At 62.1% G+C, this 21,198-nt stretch overlaps 1 protein-coding gene across 4 annotated transcripts in view; it reads left to right on the forward strand.

Moving 5' to 3' along the window:
- Positions 1–3,055: 3,055 nt before the first annotated feature.
- The window catches only part of ARVCF (ARVCF delta catenin family member), a 36,441-nt gene continuing 18,298 nt past the window's right edge, over positions 3,056–21,198 (forward strand). For 3 of the 4 annotated variants that reach the window (XM_082354918.1, XM_082354920.1, XM_082354919.1), the window contains exons 1-2: positions 3,380–3,583; positions 20,136–20,363. In XM_082354918.1, coding sequence (XP_082211044.1) covers positions 20,154–20,363 — 210 coding nt within the window. In that variant the 5' untranslated portion in view covers positions 3,380–3,583; positions 20,136–20,153. Of the gene's footprint in view, positions 3,584–20,135; positions 20,364–21,198 lie in introns of all 4 variants that reach the window. The other variant, XM_082354921.1, reaches the window with a different exon arrangement.

Consider the following 21,198-nt stretch of genomic DNA (forward strand, 5'->3'; position numbering starts at 1 on the left):
CGGGCCCTTGCAAGAGAACAGAGTCATTCACTGGGCTCCCTGCGCACACTGGCCTCTGGGCTGTGTCTGGGGTCTGAGTGCAGAGAAAGTGGGGAGTCACAGGCCCAGGGCTTGCTCCAAAGTGGGCCCTCAGCAAATAGTTATATTAAGGTTAATAACAATGTGCTAAGTGCTCTAAACCCAGAGTTGCAGGACACAGCTCTCATTTATCCCATTTTACAGATGCAAACATCGAGGCTCAGAGCAGTTATGTATGTCACTTGCCTGAAGTCAAAAGAAGGTGGCAAGTAGCAGTGGCTGGATTAGCTCCACAGCCCTGCGTTGAGGTTGTAGGTGCCCTGATCCTTCCTTGGAGCACTGACGCCCTGTGAAAACTGGGGCTCAGAGAGGGCAAGGGCCTGGCTGGTAGTAAACACAGGCAAGAGTAAAACCCAAACCTGCATGACACCCCCAAAGGCCCATTCCACCCCACTCTCTTGCCATCTTATCTGTGTTCCTCCTGGAACTCAACAAAAGCTCTTTACAGGCACAGAAGCCAAGGACTCCCGACGTCCAAGGACTCCTGGCCAGCAGGCGGCAAACCCAGTGAGACACTCAGTCCTCCCTCCTGCCTTCTGTCAAGAGAGTCATGCTGGGTGGGTGCCAGTGATTCCCCTCCTGGCAGCTGGATCATGCAGTCCAGCCAAGAGGTAGTAGTGTTGAATAAGCAGGACCTGGGGCTTGGAGGCGAGTGACCATGCCCTGGGGGATGGGGCAGCAGCTGCAGTAGTCTGCCCCAAATCACTGGGCCAATGCCTTAGAGGGGTGGGACACAGACTGGTCAAGCCCTCCTGAGCAGTGCCTTCCCATTACCTGCAAAGTGGGATGCAGCCATGCTTGGGTTCCGTGGAGGTTTAAATCCCACTTTGCCATCACCCAATGAGATGCATCTGGGTGGGGGTAGTCTCAGGACTACAAGGGGTTCACTGCTACATCACCTCTAAATACATACATCCAGGGGCTTCCCTGGTGGTCCAGTGGTTAAGACTTCACCTTCCAATGCAGGGGGTGCAGGTTCGATCCCTGGTCAGGGAGCTAAGATCCCACATGCCCCACGGCCAAAAAACCAAAATGTAAAACAGAAGCAATACTGTAACAAATTCAATAAAGACTTTAAAAATGGTCCACGTCAAAAAAAATCTAAAAAAGAAAATACATAAATACATACATAGATACATCCTCAGATGGGGAGCTCATTACCTTGTGTGGTCACCCTTTTGATCTCATGCATCTGCAACTGTTGGGAAGTTCTTCCTAATATCCGGCTGAAACCTTTTTCTCCCTGCAGCTTTCCTCACATGCCCCAGGTATGCCCCTACAGAGTTGGCCAGAAGCCAGGTAGAGAGGGCGAAATATAGGAGACCAGGCTACTGGGCCCTGTGACAGTGGTCTAGGGGTAGAGACCATCTCTCCTGCACTCTGTTTCTGACCCCCATCTGCAGCCTGGGTCATGGTGGGTCCTCGTGGAACTGGCACTGCCTGCCCCGACCCTCCGTGCAGCTGGTGAGCCAGCTTGAGGGCAGACAGGCCTCTGGAAGCCTGTCAGGAGGGGGGGGGGTAGGGATGAGGGGGGATGGAGGGAGTCCTCACTTGGGCCGATTTTGGTGCACAATTCTCCCCTTTGCCCTCTCAGCAGAGGTCTGTCCAGCCCCTCTTGCCACCATCAGCAAGTGTGTGGGAAAGGGGTGGTGCTGGGCCACAAGGTCATTGTGAGAGGAGGGGCTGCAGGAGGACCAGGGCCCAATGCCCTTGGAGAGATCCACAGAGAACTTTGGGCTAATTAAATCCACTCCTAAGTATAGGGAAGGGTCTGCCATGTTCTGGAGAGGGAACCTTCATTCTGCCTGCCCAGAGCTTCAAGCAATATCCCTGTGCCAGGGTGCCAAGTGGCTGTCACTTCCAGTGCTGGTGACACGTCCAGTACCAATTCCAGTCAGTTGGCTGTGGCTGCCTGGCTCTGAATGGCTGCTGGGGGTTGATTTGTCATGTATGCCAGGGTACAGGGGAACCCAATGTGGTACCAGTGGTGAATTCTGGCCCCAAATCATTTCCTTTTCTTCGTTCTGACCGAGGAACTTCTGGGTGAACACAGTGGACCCCTGATGTGGGTGGATAAGACATGAATGTCTCTACCCCCGCTGTCCCCCCAATTAGCACTGTGGTGGGCCATGTGGCTCTGTGCAGCCTTGGGGAATATGGTGAGCTGAGGATCTGGTCATCTCCAGGTGCAACCAGAGCAAGAACGGCTTAGAACCACGCACGAGCCAGGGTCACTGGTCAGGGACCCCCTGAAACAAGCCCCAGTGGGCAGCATCCACACTGGTGCCCCCTGCACCCCAAAGTTACCTGGAGCTGGCCTAGGGTTGTGGTCCCATTTGTGGTCATGTGTGTGCCCTGTGTCACTGCAGGGACCAGGTGGCTGCTCTCCACCTGGCAGGGAAATGTAACCTGTGCTAAACCCAACTCGGGTGGCTGAGCCCCACAGGGATCCTGCATGACCCCAGGTAGGGTGGAGGAAATGGACACCAGAACGCGGGGAAAATGAACACCAACTTCTCCTCCCCAGGCCCAGACCTGTGGCCTTTCGGTGAGCCGCATGAGGGAGGCCAGTCCCTGGGGCCCTGCAGGATGGGCTGAGCCCACGGTGTCTGTCGAGTCATCACTGACCAAGGAGGAAAACCGCTGTTCACCGAGCGGTCCCTTTCTACCCTTGGAAAAACTGCCAGCCCCACCCACTCCGGCCTCCATAGTGGGAACCCTGGGGCAATGAGGGTGGGAGAGCGCCCGGGCCCCGGAGTCAGATGGACTGGGTTGGAGCCCCGGTGACCTAAAGCTAGTGAGAACCTCTCTGAGCCTCGGTTTCCCGTCTGTAAAATGGGAGGGCAGCAGAACGCTCCCTCGCGGATTGTGGGGAATACAATTGACGCTGAAAGGAGGGCGTGGCGCCCAGCGCCGGGCCAACAGCAGGCGCTGGAGCAGGATACCTGGGAACTGGGGGTGGTGATGCAGGCGACCCGGCCCGAGTCCGGGGATGGGGCGCCGGGCCTGCTCCCTTCCCAGCTCGGGCCAGACGGTCCGGGGACTTCCTCGAAGGCGGCCGGGAGGGGGCGGCCCGCCGGAAGGGGCGGCCCGCGGCCCCGACCTCAGCCGCAGAGGTCCCGGCAGGTGCCCGGGCCTCCGCTACTCCACGAGGGGCCGTGGTCGGCAGAGACGGACAGCCGGAGCGCCCAATGGCAAGCCGGTGTCTCTCCGCGCCCGTCCAATCGGTGCCGGCTGCCGGGCCTCCCGACCAATGGAAACACTGGCGGCGGAGGGGCGGGGCGAGGGTCGCCGCGCCGGCAGGCCCCTTTTGCGCACGGGCCGCGAGAGGGGCGGAGGGTTAGTCTGGGCTGCGCTGGGCTGGGGGCGTGAGTCCTGCACCGGCGCGAGCGGAGGCCCTGGGACAGTTACTTGCGCCCGCCCGGGGACGCCGCGCGCCGAGGGACCCGGGGACGCCCGTCTGGGGCGGGGGCCGCGCTGCGGCGCCGCCCACGCCGCGCTCCAGGTAGGCTCGGGCCGGGGACCGGGGTCGGGGCCGGGATCGGGGCTGCGGGATGGGCAGGGGCCCGAATCGAGGTCCGGGCAGGGGTCAAGGCCGGGGGTCCAGCCCGGCTCTGCTCCACCGGCACCGAGCCCGCGCCGCGGTGCGCAAGACCCCGGACTGACGGGGGCGGGTCCCTTTGTGCGCAGCTTCGGGTCCTGCCCGACCGGCCGTGCGCCTCGGTCCGCGCGCCCCTCAAGCCGCGGCCAATATGAGCCGTGTCCTCCCCCTGCTCGACCGGGCGCCTGGAGCTGGCGCCGCGCAGCCACGGAAACTTTCCATCGGCCGGAGGGGCCCGGGGCGGGGGAACTTTCCTGGGGCGGCGCGCCGCCGGGAAGCACCGGCACGGCCGGGCCGAGGGATGTCCCGGCGCCGCGCTGCTCCCGCCGCCCAGAGGACGAGGGAGGGAACGCTGCCTGGGGTTCCTGCCCGGAGCCCCAACCTGGGTCCCCCTCCTCGCCACCCCTGCGTCTTGTCGGCGGGCCCCCGGACCCCTGGCTGAGGCGTGTCCCCTCTACTCGTAGTGGGACTCGGCCCAGGTTTGCCGTGGTGTTACCCTGGGCGGGCAGCCGGAGATCCCCAGCCTTCCTATTTTAATCTTTAATTAAATATTGGGTTATTACAATATGTCACCGTTTCTAATCTCTGCATAACGTGTCCCAGTGAAAACGCAACTCGGGGACTCCAGCGGCCTTCCCCTTTAGACCCAGGCGTGTTTAGGAACAAGGAAAAGAAAAGAACTGCCCCAAGGGTTTCATTCTTTAGGATCGATTCATTGTATAATCCCTCACTCACACCCCTTTCCCGAGTCACCGAGCAGGGCACACGCCGGGTCAGGGTTTATGAACCCAGGGGGTTGGATGGTGACCGGCTTAGCACCTGTGGGGCAACCTCCCCCATGAGGACACACACAGGGCTGCACTGGGAACCTCCACTCCCAGGTCCAGGCTGCCAGAGGTCTGCCCACCCCAAGCAGGTCCCACCTGTCCTGGGCTCAGTGTATCTGGACCTGGGACAGTGCTGGACCCACAGCAGTCAGTTCCCGAGTAGGTGGTCTGGACCTGGGGTCTGGCCACAGCGTGTGGGGCTGTGAATTGGGCACTCGTGCTTTCCCCCAGCCTTGCCCTGTCCCATCCACAGTACCCTGTCTGTTCCCTGCCGCCCCATGCCCCCAAGTCTGAGGTGCACTGGCACCCAGCACAGGACTGGGCACAGAGCACTTGCTGTGCTCAGGACTCTGGTTCTGGCCTGGGGAGGAGGTCACATAAGCACAGCCCGGCCAGCCCTCATCCTACTCTCCTCATGGGCACAAGTACCTGTTGACCAGGTGCCTCCTGGGTGAGCTGGGCCAGCCCTTAGTCCTGCCAGGTTAGAGCTGCCCCCCAATCTGGGCTGTGTGCCTCCCCCAGGGTGGCCCCTCAGGGGTCCCTTTGCATCTCCCAGTTTCCATGGAGGCTGCACCTCCATCCCTGTTTGTGCTGCACAAGGATTCAGGTGGGTTCACTCCCCTTCATCCCAGGAGACAGGCCTGGGACCACGAGCATTGGGATCCTGCACTTCCAAGAGGAGCTAAGAACTGTAGCGCAGAGGAGGGTGGGGACACCAGGCCCAGCAGAGCCTCGACCAGCCCCTAGCATGTGCCCTGGGCTGGCGTCAGCAGAGGGAGGGAGGGGACAGAGCTGGGGTGCTGTGGGATGCCAGGGAGGCAGCGAGGGGTTCTGGGACCTTCCCCAACAGTGGTTCGGGTCGGGGAAGGCATCTGTTCCCTTGCTGCCAGCTTCCATCAAGACTAGGATGAGGCCTCGGCCACTCTGCAGGAGCCCCGGAATCAGAGAGTAACCAAGAGAGACTCAGGGTCAGGTATTCCTTCCTGGGGCTTCCTGAATGGGAGAGCTGCACAGCTCAGCCTATTTCACAGGTCGGAAAGAAGAGCCCAGAGCTGGTGGACATCCACATCACCTACAGGGCCCCCAGCCCAGGCTGTGTGTGTGTGAGGCACAGCGCTTACCACTGCCCCAGTGGACCCTGAGGGGCCAGCGGCCTCTAGCAAAGCAGCAACAAGCTGAGTGCAGCCACCAGAGGGCACCCAGGACTGCCATGGCCAGCAAGACTGGCTCCACCCAGCCTCCCTCAGAGGTGGGGACCCTTCCCGAGGCACCCGCCAAGGCACCCGCTGGGAGGCTGGAGCTCTGCTTTCTCCAGGCCCCCTGTTCAGGGTGGGGAGGTGGAGAGGGGCAAGGACCCTGGGCAACGCCCCTCAGTACCCTGTGCCCTCACCGCCTCGGTACAGCAGAGGGAGGCCGAGGGCTGGGTGGCGGGGTGGTTGAGCACAGGCTCCAGCAGGGACCGTGGAGGTGGGGTCCTCCTTCAGGCGTGTGCCCTAGGCGCCTCCCTGACCCCCATAGGCCATCTTGCCACTGCCCAGGGGTCCGGGCAAGGTCTCTGCGTCTGCCACTCAGCGCAGGGCTGTGCCTCTCTCTGCCTCAGTGACCTCTGTAAAACAAGGGTGCAGCCGAAGTGGCGCCTTTTCAAGATGTGCACAGAGTGACCAGCGGCCTGGAAGGGCACGTCAGGATTTGCTGTGGTGGAGCAGGACTCAAGGCTCGAGTGCAGAGCGAGCTCTCAGTCAGGCCGGCCTGACCCTCACCCGGGCTCCTCATCACCCACTGCGGCCCTGAGCTGCCTGTCCCTCTGCCGGACTTGGTTTGTGCACATGGGGGCTGCCTCGTGCTGTCAGACATCTGTGGTCTGTGCTGTTGTGGCTCTTGGCCAGCCCTTGCAGAGGCCTCCTGCCCCAGTCGGGGACACAGCAGGCCTTTTCAAGGCTGGGGGTGGGTCCCTTGGCCCCGAGGCTCTTGGTGCAGGGTCCTTGGCCAGGACCAACTCTGAGGGGTGCTAGAAAGGGCTCCCTGAGACAGGTACCCCCACTCTCTCGGCACAAATCCCATCAATGCTTCTACCTTCGTATCTCAGACCTGTCCATCTGTCTGTCCATGGCCCCAGGGCTCTTATGAGGTTCTGTTCCCCCCACCCCCCATCTGTACAGTGCTGCTGAGATGAGGCGCCCTGGGGACACAGACCCCACCTCAGGTCCCAACGCCACCCTGCGTCCCCAGACCCTCCCTGCCCCCCTGCTCCCACCCTCCTGCAGGAAGTTCCCTCGGGCCCCCTCCCCACCTGCAGCCCTGCAGATGCCCTCCCACCCCCCACACTGGCATTGACTCCTGGCCCTCCTCTGCATTTGTGGAGTTATTGGCCTGCTGGAGTCCCACGAGGTGGGAGCCACATTCTTCCTGTGGCTGGATTGGGGGGTGGTGTGTCCTAAGGACAGGAAGACCTGAGTTCAAATCCTGGCCCAGCGCTGCCTTGCCTGGACCTGGTTTCCCCGTCTATAAAATGGTGTCCTGGGCTGACCCCAGGCCCCTAGTGAGAGTCCGAGATGATGGGGCACAGCCAGCACTGGGGAGAGGCTGGCGGTTATCAGGACTGATAAGAAAGGCACGTGGTTCTCCATGGGACAAGGTCTATGTGAACGTTTAAACCAAAAGCAGACGTGCCCCAGAAGCATCACATTCTAAGCAAAAGCTGATCCCTGAGCCTCAGACCTCAGGGTGGGAGCAGCAGGTCCTGCTGTGGGTGGGGAGGGTACAGCGGGTGGGCAGACTCCCAACCACGCCTCCCCTCCCAGGTGCCCACGCACACACGTGTACACGCGTGCACACACACGGCTGGCTCGAGCTCCCCGTTCTTCCTTGCCTCTGGCCCTGGCATCCTGATCTACCCCCATGATCCCACCCTGACTTGAAGCCCCTCCCCCTGATGAAGGGGCTACTGTGAGGCAGAGAGACCCACTCGCAGGCCCACAAATGAGCCATGTCCACAAAGGAAGGTTGGACAGAAGCTTGGAACAACCTGGTAAACACTGCAGAGCCAAGGGGAGAGAGCTTCTGCCACTGTGATCTCCTGGAGGTGGCCTCCAGCCTGTCTGTGGTGCCCTGTTTTTCATTTTTACAACACAAACACTTTGGCAACTTCCCCAGACCTAGATACAAGGAGAGGGAACGCGTCCCCAGACCACTGGCCGAGACAGGAAGCTGCATGGTCCTTGGTCCGGGACTGGGAGGCTGGCTGCTGGCCTAGGAGGGACATGGATGGGGGCTGGCCTCGGGGAGCCTCAGGAGAGAGGCAGGCAGCCTGTGCCCCAGGGCAGGTGAGGGGGGCAGACCCCTGGGGGCCATGACCCCCTGAACAGGCCAGTGAGATCCTGGTGTGGGAGTTTATCACAACAGAGCACACCCAACCTCTGGAGAAGGGAGACGTTATCATCGGCTCAAAATGGTCAGGGTTTTGAAGGATAGTCAACAGCGTAAGAAACACCCAGGAGGGACCGTGGCAGCTGATGCAAACTGTAGACGTGACAGTCCCAGTGGGGTGGGGGTGAGAACACGCACGGTCGTGTGGGAGTGAGTCTGTGTTGGAGCACCACCAGACGCCCTTGGGTCAGGGATGACAGTGCCCAGCTGGGGCTCTGGCCCCATCCAGAAGGGACTCAACCCCGCCGGTTGGCTTCACCAGGTGCCCTCTGGTTCCTTGCAGGATGTGGAGCCAGCCGGATGGGTGTCTGGACATGCTGACCTCCTCCAGGGATGTCCCCTCCTCACACGGGTGGTGGGCTGGTGGGTGTGGTCCATGGAGGGATGGACTGTGGCCTGAGTGGTGTGTGCTTCCGGCCAGCCTCAACCTGGTGGGCACAGGGCCCTGGTCTGGACAAGGCTGGACATGGGGCCTCCTGCCACCCCTACTTGAATTCACCGATGGCCTGGGTATGGACCACAGATACCGGCTTGAGGGACGTCTGGCTTGAGGGACAAGCGTGCACTGGGGACCACCCACCAGGACATTAGCTGGACTGGTCCGCACCCTCCTTGACTTGGATGCCTGGCATGGCGGTGTCTGGTGTCGCACAGGCCGTCAGCTTCGCTCCCGGCTCAGGGTAGTCCCTGCTGCACCAGGGAGGTTGGAGCTGCCAGCCAGGACAGGCAATGGGCCCACATGCCGCAGCTCCTGGAGGAGGGCACTGAGGCCGGGAGGAGGCTTTGTCTGAAAGGGCCAGATGGCCTCTGGCACACACAGCCACCCTGGGCCACCGTCAGAGTGGGGAGGGGCCGTGACTGCTGTGTTCATGGCGAGGGCGCTGGTGCTGGCCCTGCCACGTGGGCTCCTCTGCTAATCACAGCTCCAGGGGCACGAGGCATGGTGCCCGGGAAGTGTAGCAGGGACGGAGGCTGAGTGGTCCCTGTGGCCCCCAGAACCCTGTGTGGTGGGAAGTGAGCCCTGCTGGTACCACTCTGTCAGTTTGCTGTGTTGCCTGATTTGCAGAGTGTGGTGGCCACTTGTGCTGCTCCACTGCAGGAGCCCAGGCCCCAGCCTGGCCCTCTGCCCCTGCCCCGCCCAGCCCCGTCTCTGTGGGAGGCTCAGCCCACCCAGCCCTGTGGATTCTGTGTCCCTGGGTGTCCAGCGTGGATAGCCTGGCCCAGCCAGCACCTCACTTGGGTGGTGGTGAGAAGGCAGTGGTTACAGACTCAGGAGCCTCCAGACGCCTGAGTGTCCTGTGCTGAGGGCTGTAAGACAGGAGAGGGCAGGAGGCCTGCTCCTTCCTCTGTGTTCCACAGGACCTCGGGTGTGGCAACCTGCCAGCCAGGCAGGTGGGAGGACCAAGGTCTGGCCAAGCATCTCAGTGGCCAGGCTGCTGGGCCACGTGGGGGCTTGTGGATTGGGATGAAGAGGCTCAGCCTGTGTCCAGGGCTTGCTGGGCCAGAGCACCAGGCCTTGGGACGTGGCGTTGCTGGTGGCACAGGTGGCATGGCATCTGGGGCCTAGGGTGGCAGGGGCTGGCCCCCACCCCCCTAAACTTCTGGTGGACCACCGTGCCTCAGATTGGCAGGCCAACCAGACATCAAATGGCAGGTAATGAGGTCTGTGGGAGGCTGCCCACCGCCTCGCCTGCTGTGCCTGCCCTTGCTGCTCTTTTCCTGTCCCTGTTTCTCCCTCCTCCCTCGTTCTCCTGGTTTTCTCCCTGTTTCTCTCTGTCCCTCTCTCTCTGCCTCTTCCTGTTTCCCCATCTGCTGCGCTTCTTGAGTCTGGTAACGGACTCTTCGTGTCTGCCGCAGGCACTTCCATGCAGCCTCGCGGGCACTGGTTCCACCAGCCTCACCCGGGCTGAGGGAGGCTGTGCCTCTGTGGCCGCGGCCCCCGTGGGGCCTCTTGGGGTCGCAGCCGCGCACAGAGTGGGTTCTGCCTTCATCCGTCTTTCTTCAGCCTTTTAATTTTTGCTTATGATGGCTTTCGTGTTCAAAAACTGTTCAAATTTTTAATGTTTTGTGTGGAATTTGTGGAATTCTTCCTCCTTCAATCCTTCTGTTGTTCCACGCGTTGTCTAGCACGTGGCCAGATAAACACACATCCGTCTTCTCCTGTCGGTGTTTCCAGGTCAGCATCTACACTTGAGATTTCATCCGTCTAGAATTTACTTTGACATAAATGTGAGGCAAGGGCTGAACTGTGTTGATATGGTTGTATCTGAACAGTTTCTTGACTGATGTTTTCTATCACCAGGAATTATAAATGTGACATACCACATCCTCAGGTTCGAGGTGCCTGTGGCCCCGTTAGAAGATCAGGTCGGGGCCTCCCTTTGACCAGTCTCTGTTCTGATAAGTCACGGGCGGCCTCGCACTTGCCCTGCAGATGCAGGTTGGTCCACGCAGTTGGGGCCTCCTCCCCGGGACCCCCGGTGTGCTGGCCTGTGCGCGTGTGCATCCCGCTCTGGTTTCCCCAGGTCTCCAGCCCCTCTGAGCCTCCTTGGTTACTGAGAACAGGTCCCTGCTGTGGGAAGGCCCCTGAGAAGCCCCCACAGTGATCCGGGCCCCTTTGCAGCATCCGGCCTGTGAATGCGTGACTCCCTGTGGCTGGGAGGGCATGGGCTGTCCCACGCCCGAGTGGCTTTGTCATGCTGTGGGGGGTGAACGGGCCTCTTCCTCTAGGGTCGCGGGCTTGGCACCCCCAGGGCCTCCAGTGGCAGCACCACTGGGCCAGGCACACGCACGCCTGTTTGTGTCTCAGTTCGGGGCGGGTCGGCTGGTCCACCTGCCTCGCAAGCATCTTGCCTGCGTTGCCAGAGAGCCAGGTGCTGGCCCTCGCCTGTGGGCGGCCCTCAGCCAGGCATCCAGGGGTCTCTGTGATTGGACTCGTGGGTCATTCCCCGGGTGGGGGAGCTCAACGTGAGAGGCAGGAGCGAAGACCACGGCCCCAGGGATGCCCCCAGCCCCTTCCCACTCCGGAGCACATGCTTCTCAGGAATAACATTCTACGAGGCCGAACTTGGCTTCAGACCTGGCTCTGCTCACCCTGTGGGGCTCAGCGCAGGTGGCACTTCGTGCTGGCCGCTGTGTTATGGTGCGAGAGCCATGCCAGCTTCTGGCTGTGCCATTCCTTGCTCAGGGTGCCTCACAGCTGGTGGTGTGACTGCGCTGCGGGGCCCAGGCCACCAGGAGGGACGGTGCCACGCCAGCCGTGCTGGGTGGTCTGTGCAAGCCTGAGGTGGCCATTGGCCTAGTGGCTCTTGGGGCAGCCCCTGCCCCTCAGCTCGCCCCTGGGGCCTCTCCCTGCCTTGCCAGCCACAGTCAGCTTCTGGCTGTTCCCTGGCTTGCTCTGCTTCGTTCTCCTGCCTGGACTGGACTGTCAGGCTGCTGAGGGGCCTTTCTTCCCCAGGCCCTGGGCGTCCGTCCCCGTCCCTGTGTGACCTTCCACCGGGGCACCCAGAGTCGTCAGCTCCGCCCTGAGTTAGGTCTTGTGCTGCGGGGACACCCCCCTGCAGCTCTGATTTGGGGAGGCTGAGGCCCAGTTTCTTTCGCCCACAGGGAAGGCTGCCCATTGTCAGCTGGGGAGAAGGAGACACCCCGCCCCCCTGGCACATCTTGCGAGGTTGTCATTTGCAATTGATGAGTTTGGTATTTCAAATATGCCTTTAGTTAAACTTTTTCTTTTCAAAATATTTTCACTCTCTGTGAAATCCTAATTAGGCCATTCATTCGTCTGAATGTACTTGCTGCTCTCTGCATTTTGCAAGATAACGAGGAGGCTTCGAGCGGGCTGCCAGCCAGTCCTCCGGGGCCTTTGCTCTGTGCCCTGCAGGGAGAGGCTGGCGCCCCGTGACCCCTGCACCCATGGGCCCTGGGCCGCAGTGCCTGCGGGACACCGAGTGTGCAGATGGGGACACTGAGGCCTGGGGTGGCAAATCGTCTCTGACAGTCCGGGAACTTTGCACGATGTTTCCTTAAGGAAGCACCCTGTTAACAAAGCTGTCAGCTGGTCCTTGCCATAGAAGAGCTTCTGCAAACAAGAGACGATAGCTGGGCAGCAGGGTCCTGCAGCTGACATCTGTGCGTGGATGACGTCCAGCCCCTCCGGGATGTGGGCAGCTTGGCGGCAACGTGGGCCCTCCTCAGTGCCGCCTTGGGTGTGTCCGGTGCGGGCCAGGCCAGGCGACCTCCTTCCTGCCCTGCGGAGGGACAGCAGCCTGGAGGCTGGGGCACAGAGCCCAGGGAGAGCAAGTTGTAAAGGCTAGGGTTGACATGACCGCAATCTGCTCAGCTTCTTTCTGGGTGGAAAGCTCAGACCCCAACCTGACCCTGACAACCCTGCTGGAGGCCTCTGTTGGGGGTGGCTCCTGGCCATTTGTGGGGTCCCTCGGGGACCTCCTGTGCCAGGGGAGTTTGTTCCCAGGGTCCATTTTCCACCACTCCTGTCTTCCCTCTTGACAGCTTTGTGTCCTTTTCTGCCCATTTGGCAGGTCTGCCTTGGGTTTGCATCCTGCGGCCTGGGGACAGCGTCCCGGTTGCTGTTTAGCTTCCGCCATGTTTTTCTTCAAATCCCCACAGGATCCTCATCACCCACAATCGGTCCTTCTCCTTATAGTTTGTTCCCAGCTCATCAGTTCAAGGCCCTCTTTAACCTTTTGAGGGCACATCAGCTGTTCCCTGATGTTTGTGCTGGTAAATGGCAACTCTCCTGGGTTCCCGGGGGGGCAGCAGGGTCTGCCTTGGGCCGTGGGGGCTGGAGCAGGTCTGTGCAGCCTCGGTGTTTCTGTCCAGGGTCCTGGCCCGGCCATGCTCCCCACTACTGTCACAGAGACACTTCGGTGTGGACTGAGGCTGGGCACCTGCAGGCTGTGGAGCCAGGGGCAGGCCGGCCTCACAGGTCTTGGTGGGGGCAACCTTGTCAGGTGTTCAGGACAGGAATGCAGTCTGCCCAGAACGCTGACCCCCAGGAGCCTGAGTCCTACCTCCCCCAGCACAAGGACCTGTCAGGAGTGTCAGGTCACCTACCATCCATTTTCCGGGGCAGGCGAGGCCCCACAGGGCAGCCTGGGTGCCTCTGGGTGTGTGTGTGCATGACTTTGTGGGTGGCCGCACGCGTGAGCCTGCGGGTGGGTTTAAGGAGTTCCCCAAATTGTCAGCATGCCAGCTGCAGTGTTCTGCGCCCTGGCGGGGGCAGGACACACAGACAGGTCCGGTTCCCAGCAGGCTCTCATGGTATGTGGTATGTGGTGTGGGGGTGGGGTGGGGAGCCAGGCAGGGACACTGTGGGGCCCAGAGTCTGCACTGGGTAGGGGCGGGGTGAAGCCCCCTGCCCAGTTCCACTGGGTCATCATTTGCATATAAAAGGCAGGACTTTGCTGTCTGATGGGGGCTGGTGGTGTCTGGACCTGTTGCCATGGGCACTCCCGGGCTTCAGGAGCACTGAATTGGTTCCCAGGCAGGCGAGAGGGTCTGGAGCAGAGAGACTGGCGTCCAGCTCAGCTTCTGGGAGAGAATGGGAGTTCCCAGGGGCCCCTGGAGGAGCCAGTGCTGGCTGGAGGCCACACAGGACCCTGGGCAAGGGCAGACCAGAGGGGACCTGGCTCTTTGATGCTGTGCTCAGGAGCAAGGATGGAACCTCCCTCCACAGGGCGTGCTCTGGTCTCTTGCCTACACTCCCCTTTGATCCATCCAGGGCCAGGTGGCCACAGCTGCCCTGCCTCTACCCTTGGCAGCTGGAGGGTCTTCCTGACACCTGTCACCCCCTGGGCTGTGGGTACTGTGCCTGCAGGGCCTGGAGTCTCCCTGCTGGACCCCGGTGTTCCTGATGAGGGAACAGGGAACCAGTTTCTCACTCTCACACTTCCCAGGGAACCTCCTTCTGGAAGCTGAGCCCCAGGCCCCATCTCCCTGGATGGCGAAGTCCCAGGCTGGGCTCTGTGGGGAGGTGGACCTGGTATTGCTGACGATGGCCTGTGCAGGCCCATCCCAGTGCCCAGAAGTGTCAGCAGCTTGCAGGAATGCTGGCGGGGAAGCAGGCGGGCGGGGTGTGGGGGGCATGAGACGAGGCCTCCGCGGGGTGCAGGGGCATCTCATTTGCTGACCATGAGGGGCACTGCCATGTCAGGGTTGGCCCCTTGGCAGCCCCCCACCCCCGGGCCCTGCGTGGATCTGCCCACAAAGGGGCAGATCTCTCCTGGGGCCAGCTCTGCCTCGTGCTGCCACCCGGGGGCTGTGACCCCCAGGCTGGGGGCTTAGTTAGCAAAGCTGCAGTGGGTCACATTGAGGTCACTTGGGGAGGGCTGCCCGGCAGGGCGCCCAGCATGTGGGGGCACTGCGAAGTGCCTGGTCAGCAGTGGCCAGGGTGGCATGGGCCCACAGACTGGGACGGGGAGGGGCTCCATGGCTGGGGTGAGCCTCCCTGACTGCGGGGCCAGGGCACAGATAGGGCAACACTCTGGGGTGGGGACGGGGAGCTCTGCGCTCGGTCCCTGTCACTGTGCCCTGGACCCACATTGCCCTCGGGGTCCCATCTCCCAACCCCTGGAGTGAGCCCGGCCACAGCGAGGTTCCCTCTTGCCCAAACCTGTCCTGAGGTCCTGGCTGCAGCAAGGCTACCCCAGGCCACCCAGCTGTGCTGGCTGTGTTCCCCCAAGGCAGGCAGGCGAAGATGGGGTCCCTGCAGCAGGGCAAGGCAGGCCAGGATCATGAGTAGGGCAGGCCCGGATACATGGGCAGCCCCTCAGCAGGCCTGATGCCAGGCCGCGCCATCTGACCCGCTTGCCCCCCGAGGGCTCCCTGTGCCTGGTTCCCCGTCTGGCAGGGAGTTTCCCCACTGCCAGTGCCTCTTCCACTTATCCAGGGAGAGCATGTTTCTTGTCAAATGGTGGAAAGGCTGTGGGAATTTCTGAGGCCCCCCACAGAGAGCCTCTCCTGGGGCCCTGGGGCTCATCCCAGAGTCCCTTCCATGGGCAGCTGGGCAGGTGGTGCCAGGGTGGGTGTCTCAGCCCCTAACCACCAGGCTCTCCTGCTCCATCTTTCTTGGCTCCGCAGCCTTGGTGGGGGCTGGGCTGAGGGGCCATGCCTTGCCCCCCAGAGACTTACTGGCCACAGGCTCCCAGGGGCTGAACCCCCACCGCCCCTCAAAGGGGCTTTGTGCCACCACAAAGCGGCTCTGTCCCTCTCAGAGAAGCTTGGGCATTGCCATGGTGACAGAGGGGGCCTGGGAAGAAGGGGTCCAGCGTCTTGAGGGAGAAAGGATGTTCCAGGCAGAGGGCACTGGTGCACACAGGCCACCGGCCCTCAGCCTGACCGGACAGCTGCCCCACCTGTGCCTTCGGTGGGGGTGGTCCTCGGGGTCTCATGGACCCCTTGGCCCCTGGGTAGGAGCTGGGCTCCCAGGCCCTGGTGCCAGTTGGATCCGTCGGGTTTGGTCCCAGCCTGGCTGTGAGCCTCAGGCTCCGCCTCAGGAATGCCTTGGCCCCTGTGCCCACCCCAGAGCACGGTGGGGTGGGGCTCTGAGCCTGGGCCCTCAGAACTGCCCCCTCGCTGCTCTGCTCTCCCTGAGATGGAATGGGGGGTTGGGGGAGCCACCTCCCAGAGGGACCCTAGGGGGAGGTATGGAGGCAACAGGCCAGCCCACCCCGCACAGTGGGGCACCTTGGCGTTCCCCAGCGTTATGCCTGGGCTCCCCTCTTATGGCCAGGCTGGAGTGGGTAGGCTGCTGGTGCAGGCAGAGGGACCACCAGCCCCAGCCCTCCCTGCCCTGCCCTTGGGGTGCCCCTGGGCTGGCTGCTGCTGTAGAGACCGTGGAGGAGATGGGTCCTCGCTGCCCAGACCCCCCGCTTGGAGCCTGTCAGGCATCGCCCTCGGGCTGCGACTGCAGCTGGAATCTGGGTCAGGTGCAGGAGGGGCAGCCTGGGATTGGGGGACTGCTGTCCATCGCCATCCCACGAGTCCACCCAGAGAGGCAGGGAACCCGGAGACTTAGAGCAAGTGTCTGTGACCTGCCCCGGCAGGAATCTCAGACCGAGACCCTTTGGGGGCCTCTGGTGCGGGCTCCCTGTGGCTCAATTCCCCCACTGAGGAGGGGCAGCAGCTGGATGCTCACCTACACCTGGCCCACTCTCCTGCCAGGGCGAGGCCTCCTCTGCCGTGTCCAGCCTGCAGTTACCTGGCCATTCCCCAGCCCTGGCCCTGGGCCCGGCCCCAGGCCCTCAGCTCCCAAGACCTCGGGCTCCGTGGGCCCCCAGAAGTGTCCCTGCCTTGACCTGGCTCCGAGCCTCCTGCATCAGCCTCCCCATAGCCCCTGGTCCTCCTGGACCACCAGTCCAGCGGCCCCTGCCCTGGGGCTGACCAGTGCTGCCAGGGACCTGGCTCTCCCTTAGCCCAGGGCACCTCATCAGTGCAGGGCAAGAGCCCCTTGGGAAGAACCGCCCAGACCCTTCCCCCTGCACAGAGTAGTTGTACTCTATGTGGTCAGTGGGTGCTGCTGGGTGTCCACAGGGACAGTTTGGGGGCAGGAGGAGGTCACTGAGGGGCCATCTCTGTCCACCTCCCACCCCCATGGTGTCGGGTCCAGGTGGCGATAGGGTCACCTCCTCTGCTAGGGAAATCCAATTTCCAGGCTGAATTCAGTTACAGTTCTCCCAGCTCCCTGAAAACCTAGCTGCTTCCCTCAGGTGGCGGGTGGCAACGCCCACCTGAGCCCCTGGGGAGAGTTCCCTGGCCTCACACTTGCCTGGCCTGCTGGGGTGGGGGAGGGGCACCTGCTTTCCCATCTCGTACTTGCCGTCTTGCGAAGGCAGTAGCTCCTAGAACGTGGGTACGTGCAGAACTTTGGACCTGCTGCAACCTGCGGGCCAGGAGCCCTCCACCCAGAGCACCGCTGCGGCCGACACGCCCTCTTTCCATTGCATGTGTGTATGTGTGTGTGTGCGTGCACGCGCGACCATTTCCACACTCATCCTTCACACCTCATCTCTGGGCCACAAGCCTTGTTGATGACCTTTTCCCACCTCGAGTTGGGGTTTGGCTTTCCTACTGACTTATATAGGCACCGTATAGATGAAGGATATCACTTTTCTACCGGATGTTGTGAAGACGATCCCAATATGTTGACAGTATTTTCGTTTTCTTTGTCGTTTTCTCCTACTTCCCATATCATGGAAAATTGCAAACACAACAGTGGAGAGTAGTGTGACGTGTCCCCACGTGCCCGCGCATCTTCCGCGGCAGTGGAGCCGTGTCTACATGTACAGTCCCACTTGTCGTCTGTCTGAAACGCTCGCTACACTTGAAAAACAGAAGCCACAACCACAGCACGTGGCACTCTTTCTGGATGTTTAGAAATGTTTCATTCTCACAAAGGCGAGCTGGTCCTTTTTCCTTGGCAGTTCCTTCCACTGCTTTGAGGTCAAGAACGGACTCTTCCCATCCAAGCCCCCCCCAACCCTGCGACCCCTGCATTACACCAACTACGGGTGACCCTCTGGTCCTGGCCGTGGCACAGTGCCCGTCCTCGTGGGCTTGGCCAGAAGCTGTCCCGCGGCTGTGGGCACCATCCAACCACAGCAGGGGCGGTAGGGTAAAGATGGGCACTTGAAAGGCCTGGCCAGTGCTGGGAGCATGGGGGGGACACCGTGCCCTCCCAGGTGGGTGGCCTTCAGTACCCCTGCTGCCTACTTTCCTCTCCATCAAGTGGGTGGGGCCAGGGGCGTGGAAGGAGGCTCCACCCGTAGCCAGTCCCCTCCCTCCCCTTGTGAAGGTTGGGGCAGTGGGCAGTGTGCCAACAAATGGCCGGCGAAGGGTCAGCACTGGAGCCCAGGCCTCCCGCCAGCCTGACCCGTAGGAAATTCCTCTAATTCCTCAACCCAGATTGGACTCCGTCCCCATAATTTGATTTCTGGAGCAGGGTTTGGCTGGGCTCCTTCTGAGGAGGAGCGGCTGGTTTAGCAGGAAGACGCCAAGTGTGGGCATGGTTTCAGGGGAGGGTGGGCATCTCCCCAGTTCCTTCGTGTGCCTGCACCCTCATGGGGGAGCGAGCGCTGGCCACAGTGGCACCCCAGCGGGCTTGGGGGCCCCTTCCCAAGAGTGTTTCTCAGCCTCACCCTTGCTCACCCATTCATCCACCCAACTACCCGTCCACTCATTCCTCCTGCCCGCCTCCCGTTCTCCCCCCACCCTGCTGCCTCCATACCCACCCACCCTCCCATGCAGCCCCCTCCCAGCAGCATCCACATGTCCCCTCACTGTTCATCTGTGTCCCTTTCCACCCGGTCTCCTGCCTTTCCATCCCTCCATCCACCCACCTGGGGCCACTCCTGGGGTGCCTAGGCCTGGACACGGGCCCCAGGACAGGCAGCCTGTGTCTGCATGGCACATTCGTCCCTGTCCTCTTCCTAAATCCACCCCATGGGTGACGGGCAAGCGTGGTGAGGAGTGGCCTCCACCGAGGACTCAGGAAGCTGGTGGCTTGGTCTGGGCAGGGGCGGGAGGGGCCTGCCCCGCAGGCAGTGCGGGGCCCTCGAGGGGAACAGAGGCTGGGAAGGCGTTGGCCAGGGAGGAGAGCGAGGGTCACTGAGGTCCTGCATATGGCACTTCCCTGGCGGCCCCCAGGCCTCCCGGGACAGCAGAGGAAGCAAGTCTGGAGCCGACCTCTACCCAGGATCAGCTGGGTAAAGCATCTTTGAAATCTCATGGTCCATCTTAAAAATTCATGCATATTTTGCCTTCCATGTTATCACGTGGGTCCGCAGCCGGCCCACCACCCCCGTGCTGACCACCACCTCTCCCAGCAGGAATTCAATTTGTTGCTGTTTCATTTGTGTGACAGGTGCTGGGGAAGTGGAGCCCAGCCCTGGACCCACGCTGGTCTCTTCCCTCGATGGGCCTTGGTTTCCCCAGCTGTCGCGGGCTTTGGGGGAGTCTCTGTGCTGTCCTTTCACCTTGAAGTGCACCCGCGCCCCTGGCCCAGCTGGCACTGGAGTGGCCGAGCCCAGCGCTGACCCTTCCTCTCCAGGGCTTTGTCCTTGCAGCCGGTTCCCCAGGGGCCCATGAACAGCAGAGCTGACCCTTGAGGGGTGCTGCCAGCCATGCCCAGGCCCCACGTTGGTATGGCCTTGGCGGGCTGGCCTGGGTCAGGCTTTGTGCTGCACATGGAGCCCCCGCGTGGCCTGCGCCCCACCCGCTGCCGTGCGCCTGGGTCTGAGCACACATACTTCTGCTGCTGTTTGCCCACAAAAAGCAAACATGCTGGTCAGCCAGGGAGCAAGTGGTAAGGAAAAGCGCTGGCTCTGGCTTGTCTTTGCAGCTGCCAAGCCCCCACTGCCCCCACCCACTCCCCGGGGGCCCACAGGGGCAGCGCTGGGATGGGGCCCGGGCAGGCCTGACTCTCTCCACATGCTGGGCCTCAGGCGCCCAGGCCCCTGCCCTCAGCCTCCTTCAGGGTCGGGCGTCAGGCACATGGGCCACTTCTGGACACGGGATCTCAGCCAGGCTGTATGCATGGGGTAGACACCGGCCTTGCTCCCAGCCAGCGTGGCTGGGAGTGGAGGTGGGACCGCTGGTCTGCAGGCCCGCGTCATCCCCGCACCAGCCTAGGTGGCCAGGCACCCAGCGGCTGTGGAGCAACTTCTCACTCTGTGCCCACTAGTACGCCGGCTCTGCCGTGTGAGCTGTGTGGCTACAGACAAGTCCCCCACCCTCTTTGGGCCCCAGCGTCCACCTCAGTGAGATGGGCCTGTGCTGGTGCCATGAGGGTGGGGTGAACTGGCATGTGCTTTGGACAGCAGACTGCCTGGGAGGTCTCAGAGCTGGTCACACCAGCTCTTTCTTTAATTCCCTTCCCTCCCCTTCCCTTCCCTCCCCAGCAGGCTCTGGGCCGCCCATGGTCCGAGGTTCTGCTGGGCCTGGCAGGAAGCAGGGAGCCCAGGTCACAGCCCCACACACCACAGGGAGGGAGCCGGCTGCTTCCGGCCAGCCTTGGATTAATGGCTTTTAATTTAGAATTTAATCAATGTGGCTTCTCTCCAGAGAGCTGGATGCTGTGGTCTGGGAGTGAGTCATGTGATCTGTGAGTGGGGTGGGCAGGGGGCCCACGACGGCCTCTCCAGGCCCCTGCCCTGGCCCCACCCTGACTTGCTCTGCTTTGCCTGCAGTCAGCCAGCGTCCTGGTCATGGAGGACTGCAACGTGCACTCGGCTGCCAGCATCCTGGCCTCAGTGAAGGAGCAGGAGGCCCGCTTCGAGCGGCTGACACGGGCATTGGAGCAGGAACGGCGCCATGTTGCCCTGCAGCTGGAGCGTGCCCAGCAGCCTGGCATGGGCAGCAGTGGCGTGGGCAGTGGGCAGCCCTTGTCGATGGCCTGGCAACAACTTGTCCTGCAGGTAACAGCCCAGGGACTCAGGAAGGGTGAAAATGGCCAAGTGGGGAAAAAAATCAAGGGGCCTAGGTGGACCACAAGCCAGCATGCAGTGGCTTATTGCAAGACCTGGGGCCTCTGGGGAGGGAAAGAAAGTGGGATTCCAACCCCCTTGGGTATGTAGGGCATCATGTGACTAATGGGCAGGACACAGCCCGACCCTCAGAACAGCACTTTCCACTTGTGTGAGCCCTCAAGGCCCAGGCAGCTGGGCAGGGTCTGTTCTGGGCGGCTCAGCAGTCAGCCTGGTGACACTGAGGGTTTTGCTTCCATGGAGTCTCCCTGCCTTCGTTGCCTGCATCAGTCAGTGGGTCAGCCCCAGGGGAGGCTTGAGCAGGGCTGAGGCTCTGCCTGCAGCCCAGCAGGTGACTGGCCATTGCCCCTGCTCAGCCCCAGGAGATGTAGAGCCCGGTCTGCTCTTGGCCAGGCCCTGAGGACTCTGAAGTTGGGATGTACAGTCAGGTCAGGAGGCCTCGTGGGGTCCTCCCGACACGAGCTGTGCCCCAGTACCGAACCTTCAGATGGGGCAATAGCGCCTGGCTCCCGGGGTGCTGGTGGGGGAGGAGGGAACGCCACACCTGGAGTTTGCTGTGATTGTTGCAGTTCCTGTGATTGACTGAGATGCAGGGCAGGGAACGGGCAGAGCTCCAGGGAGCCAGACGGGCTGCTGGCTGCAGGGGCCCGGCACATATGTGCTGGCGGCTTGGGGCAGCCTGGACCTCTGTGGCTGGAGAGGAAGGGAGGGGGGTTACGGGTCTTGGTGGAGACTGGCCCAGTGCGCTAGTCTCACCTAGCCTGGG

The sequence above is a fragment of the Balaenoptera borealis genome (genome assembly GCF_965194805.1).
Source record: "Balaenoptera borealis genome assembly, chromosome: 14".
Lineage (NCBI taxonomy): Eukaryota > Metazoa > Chordata > Mammalia > Artiodactyla > Balaenopteridae > Balaenoptera > Balaenoptera borealis.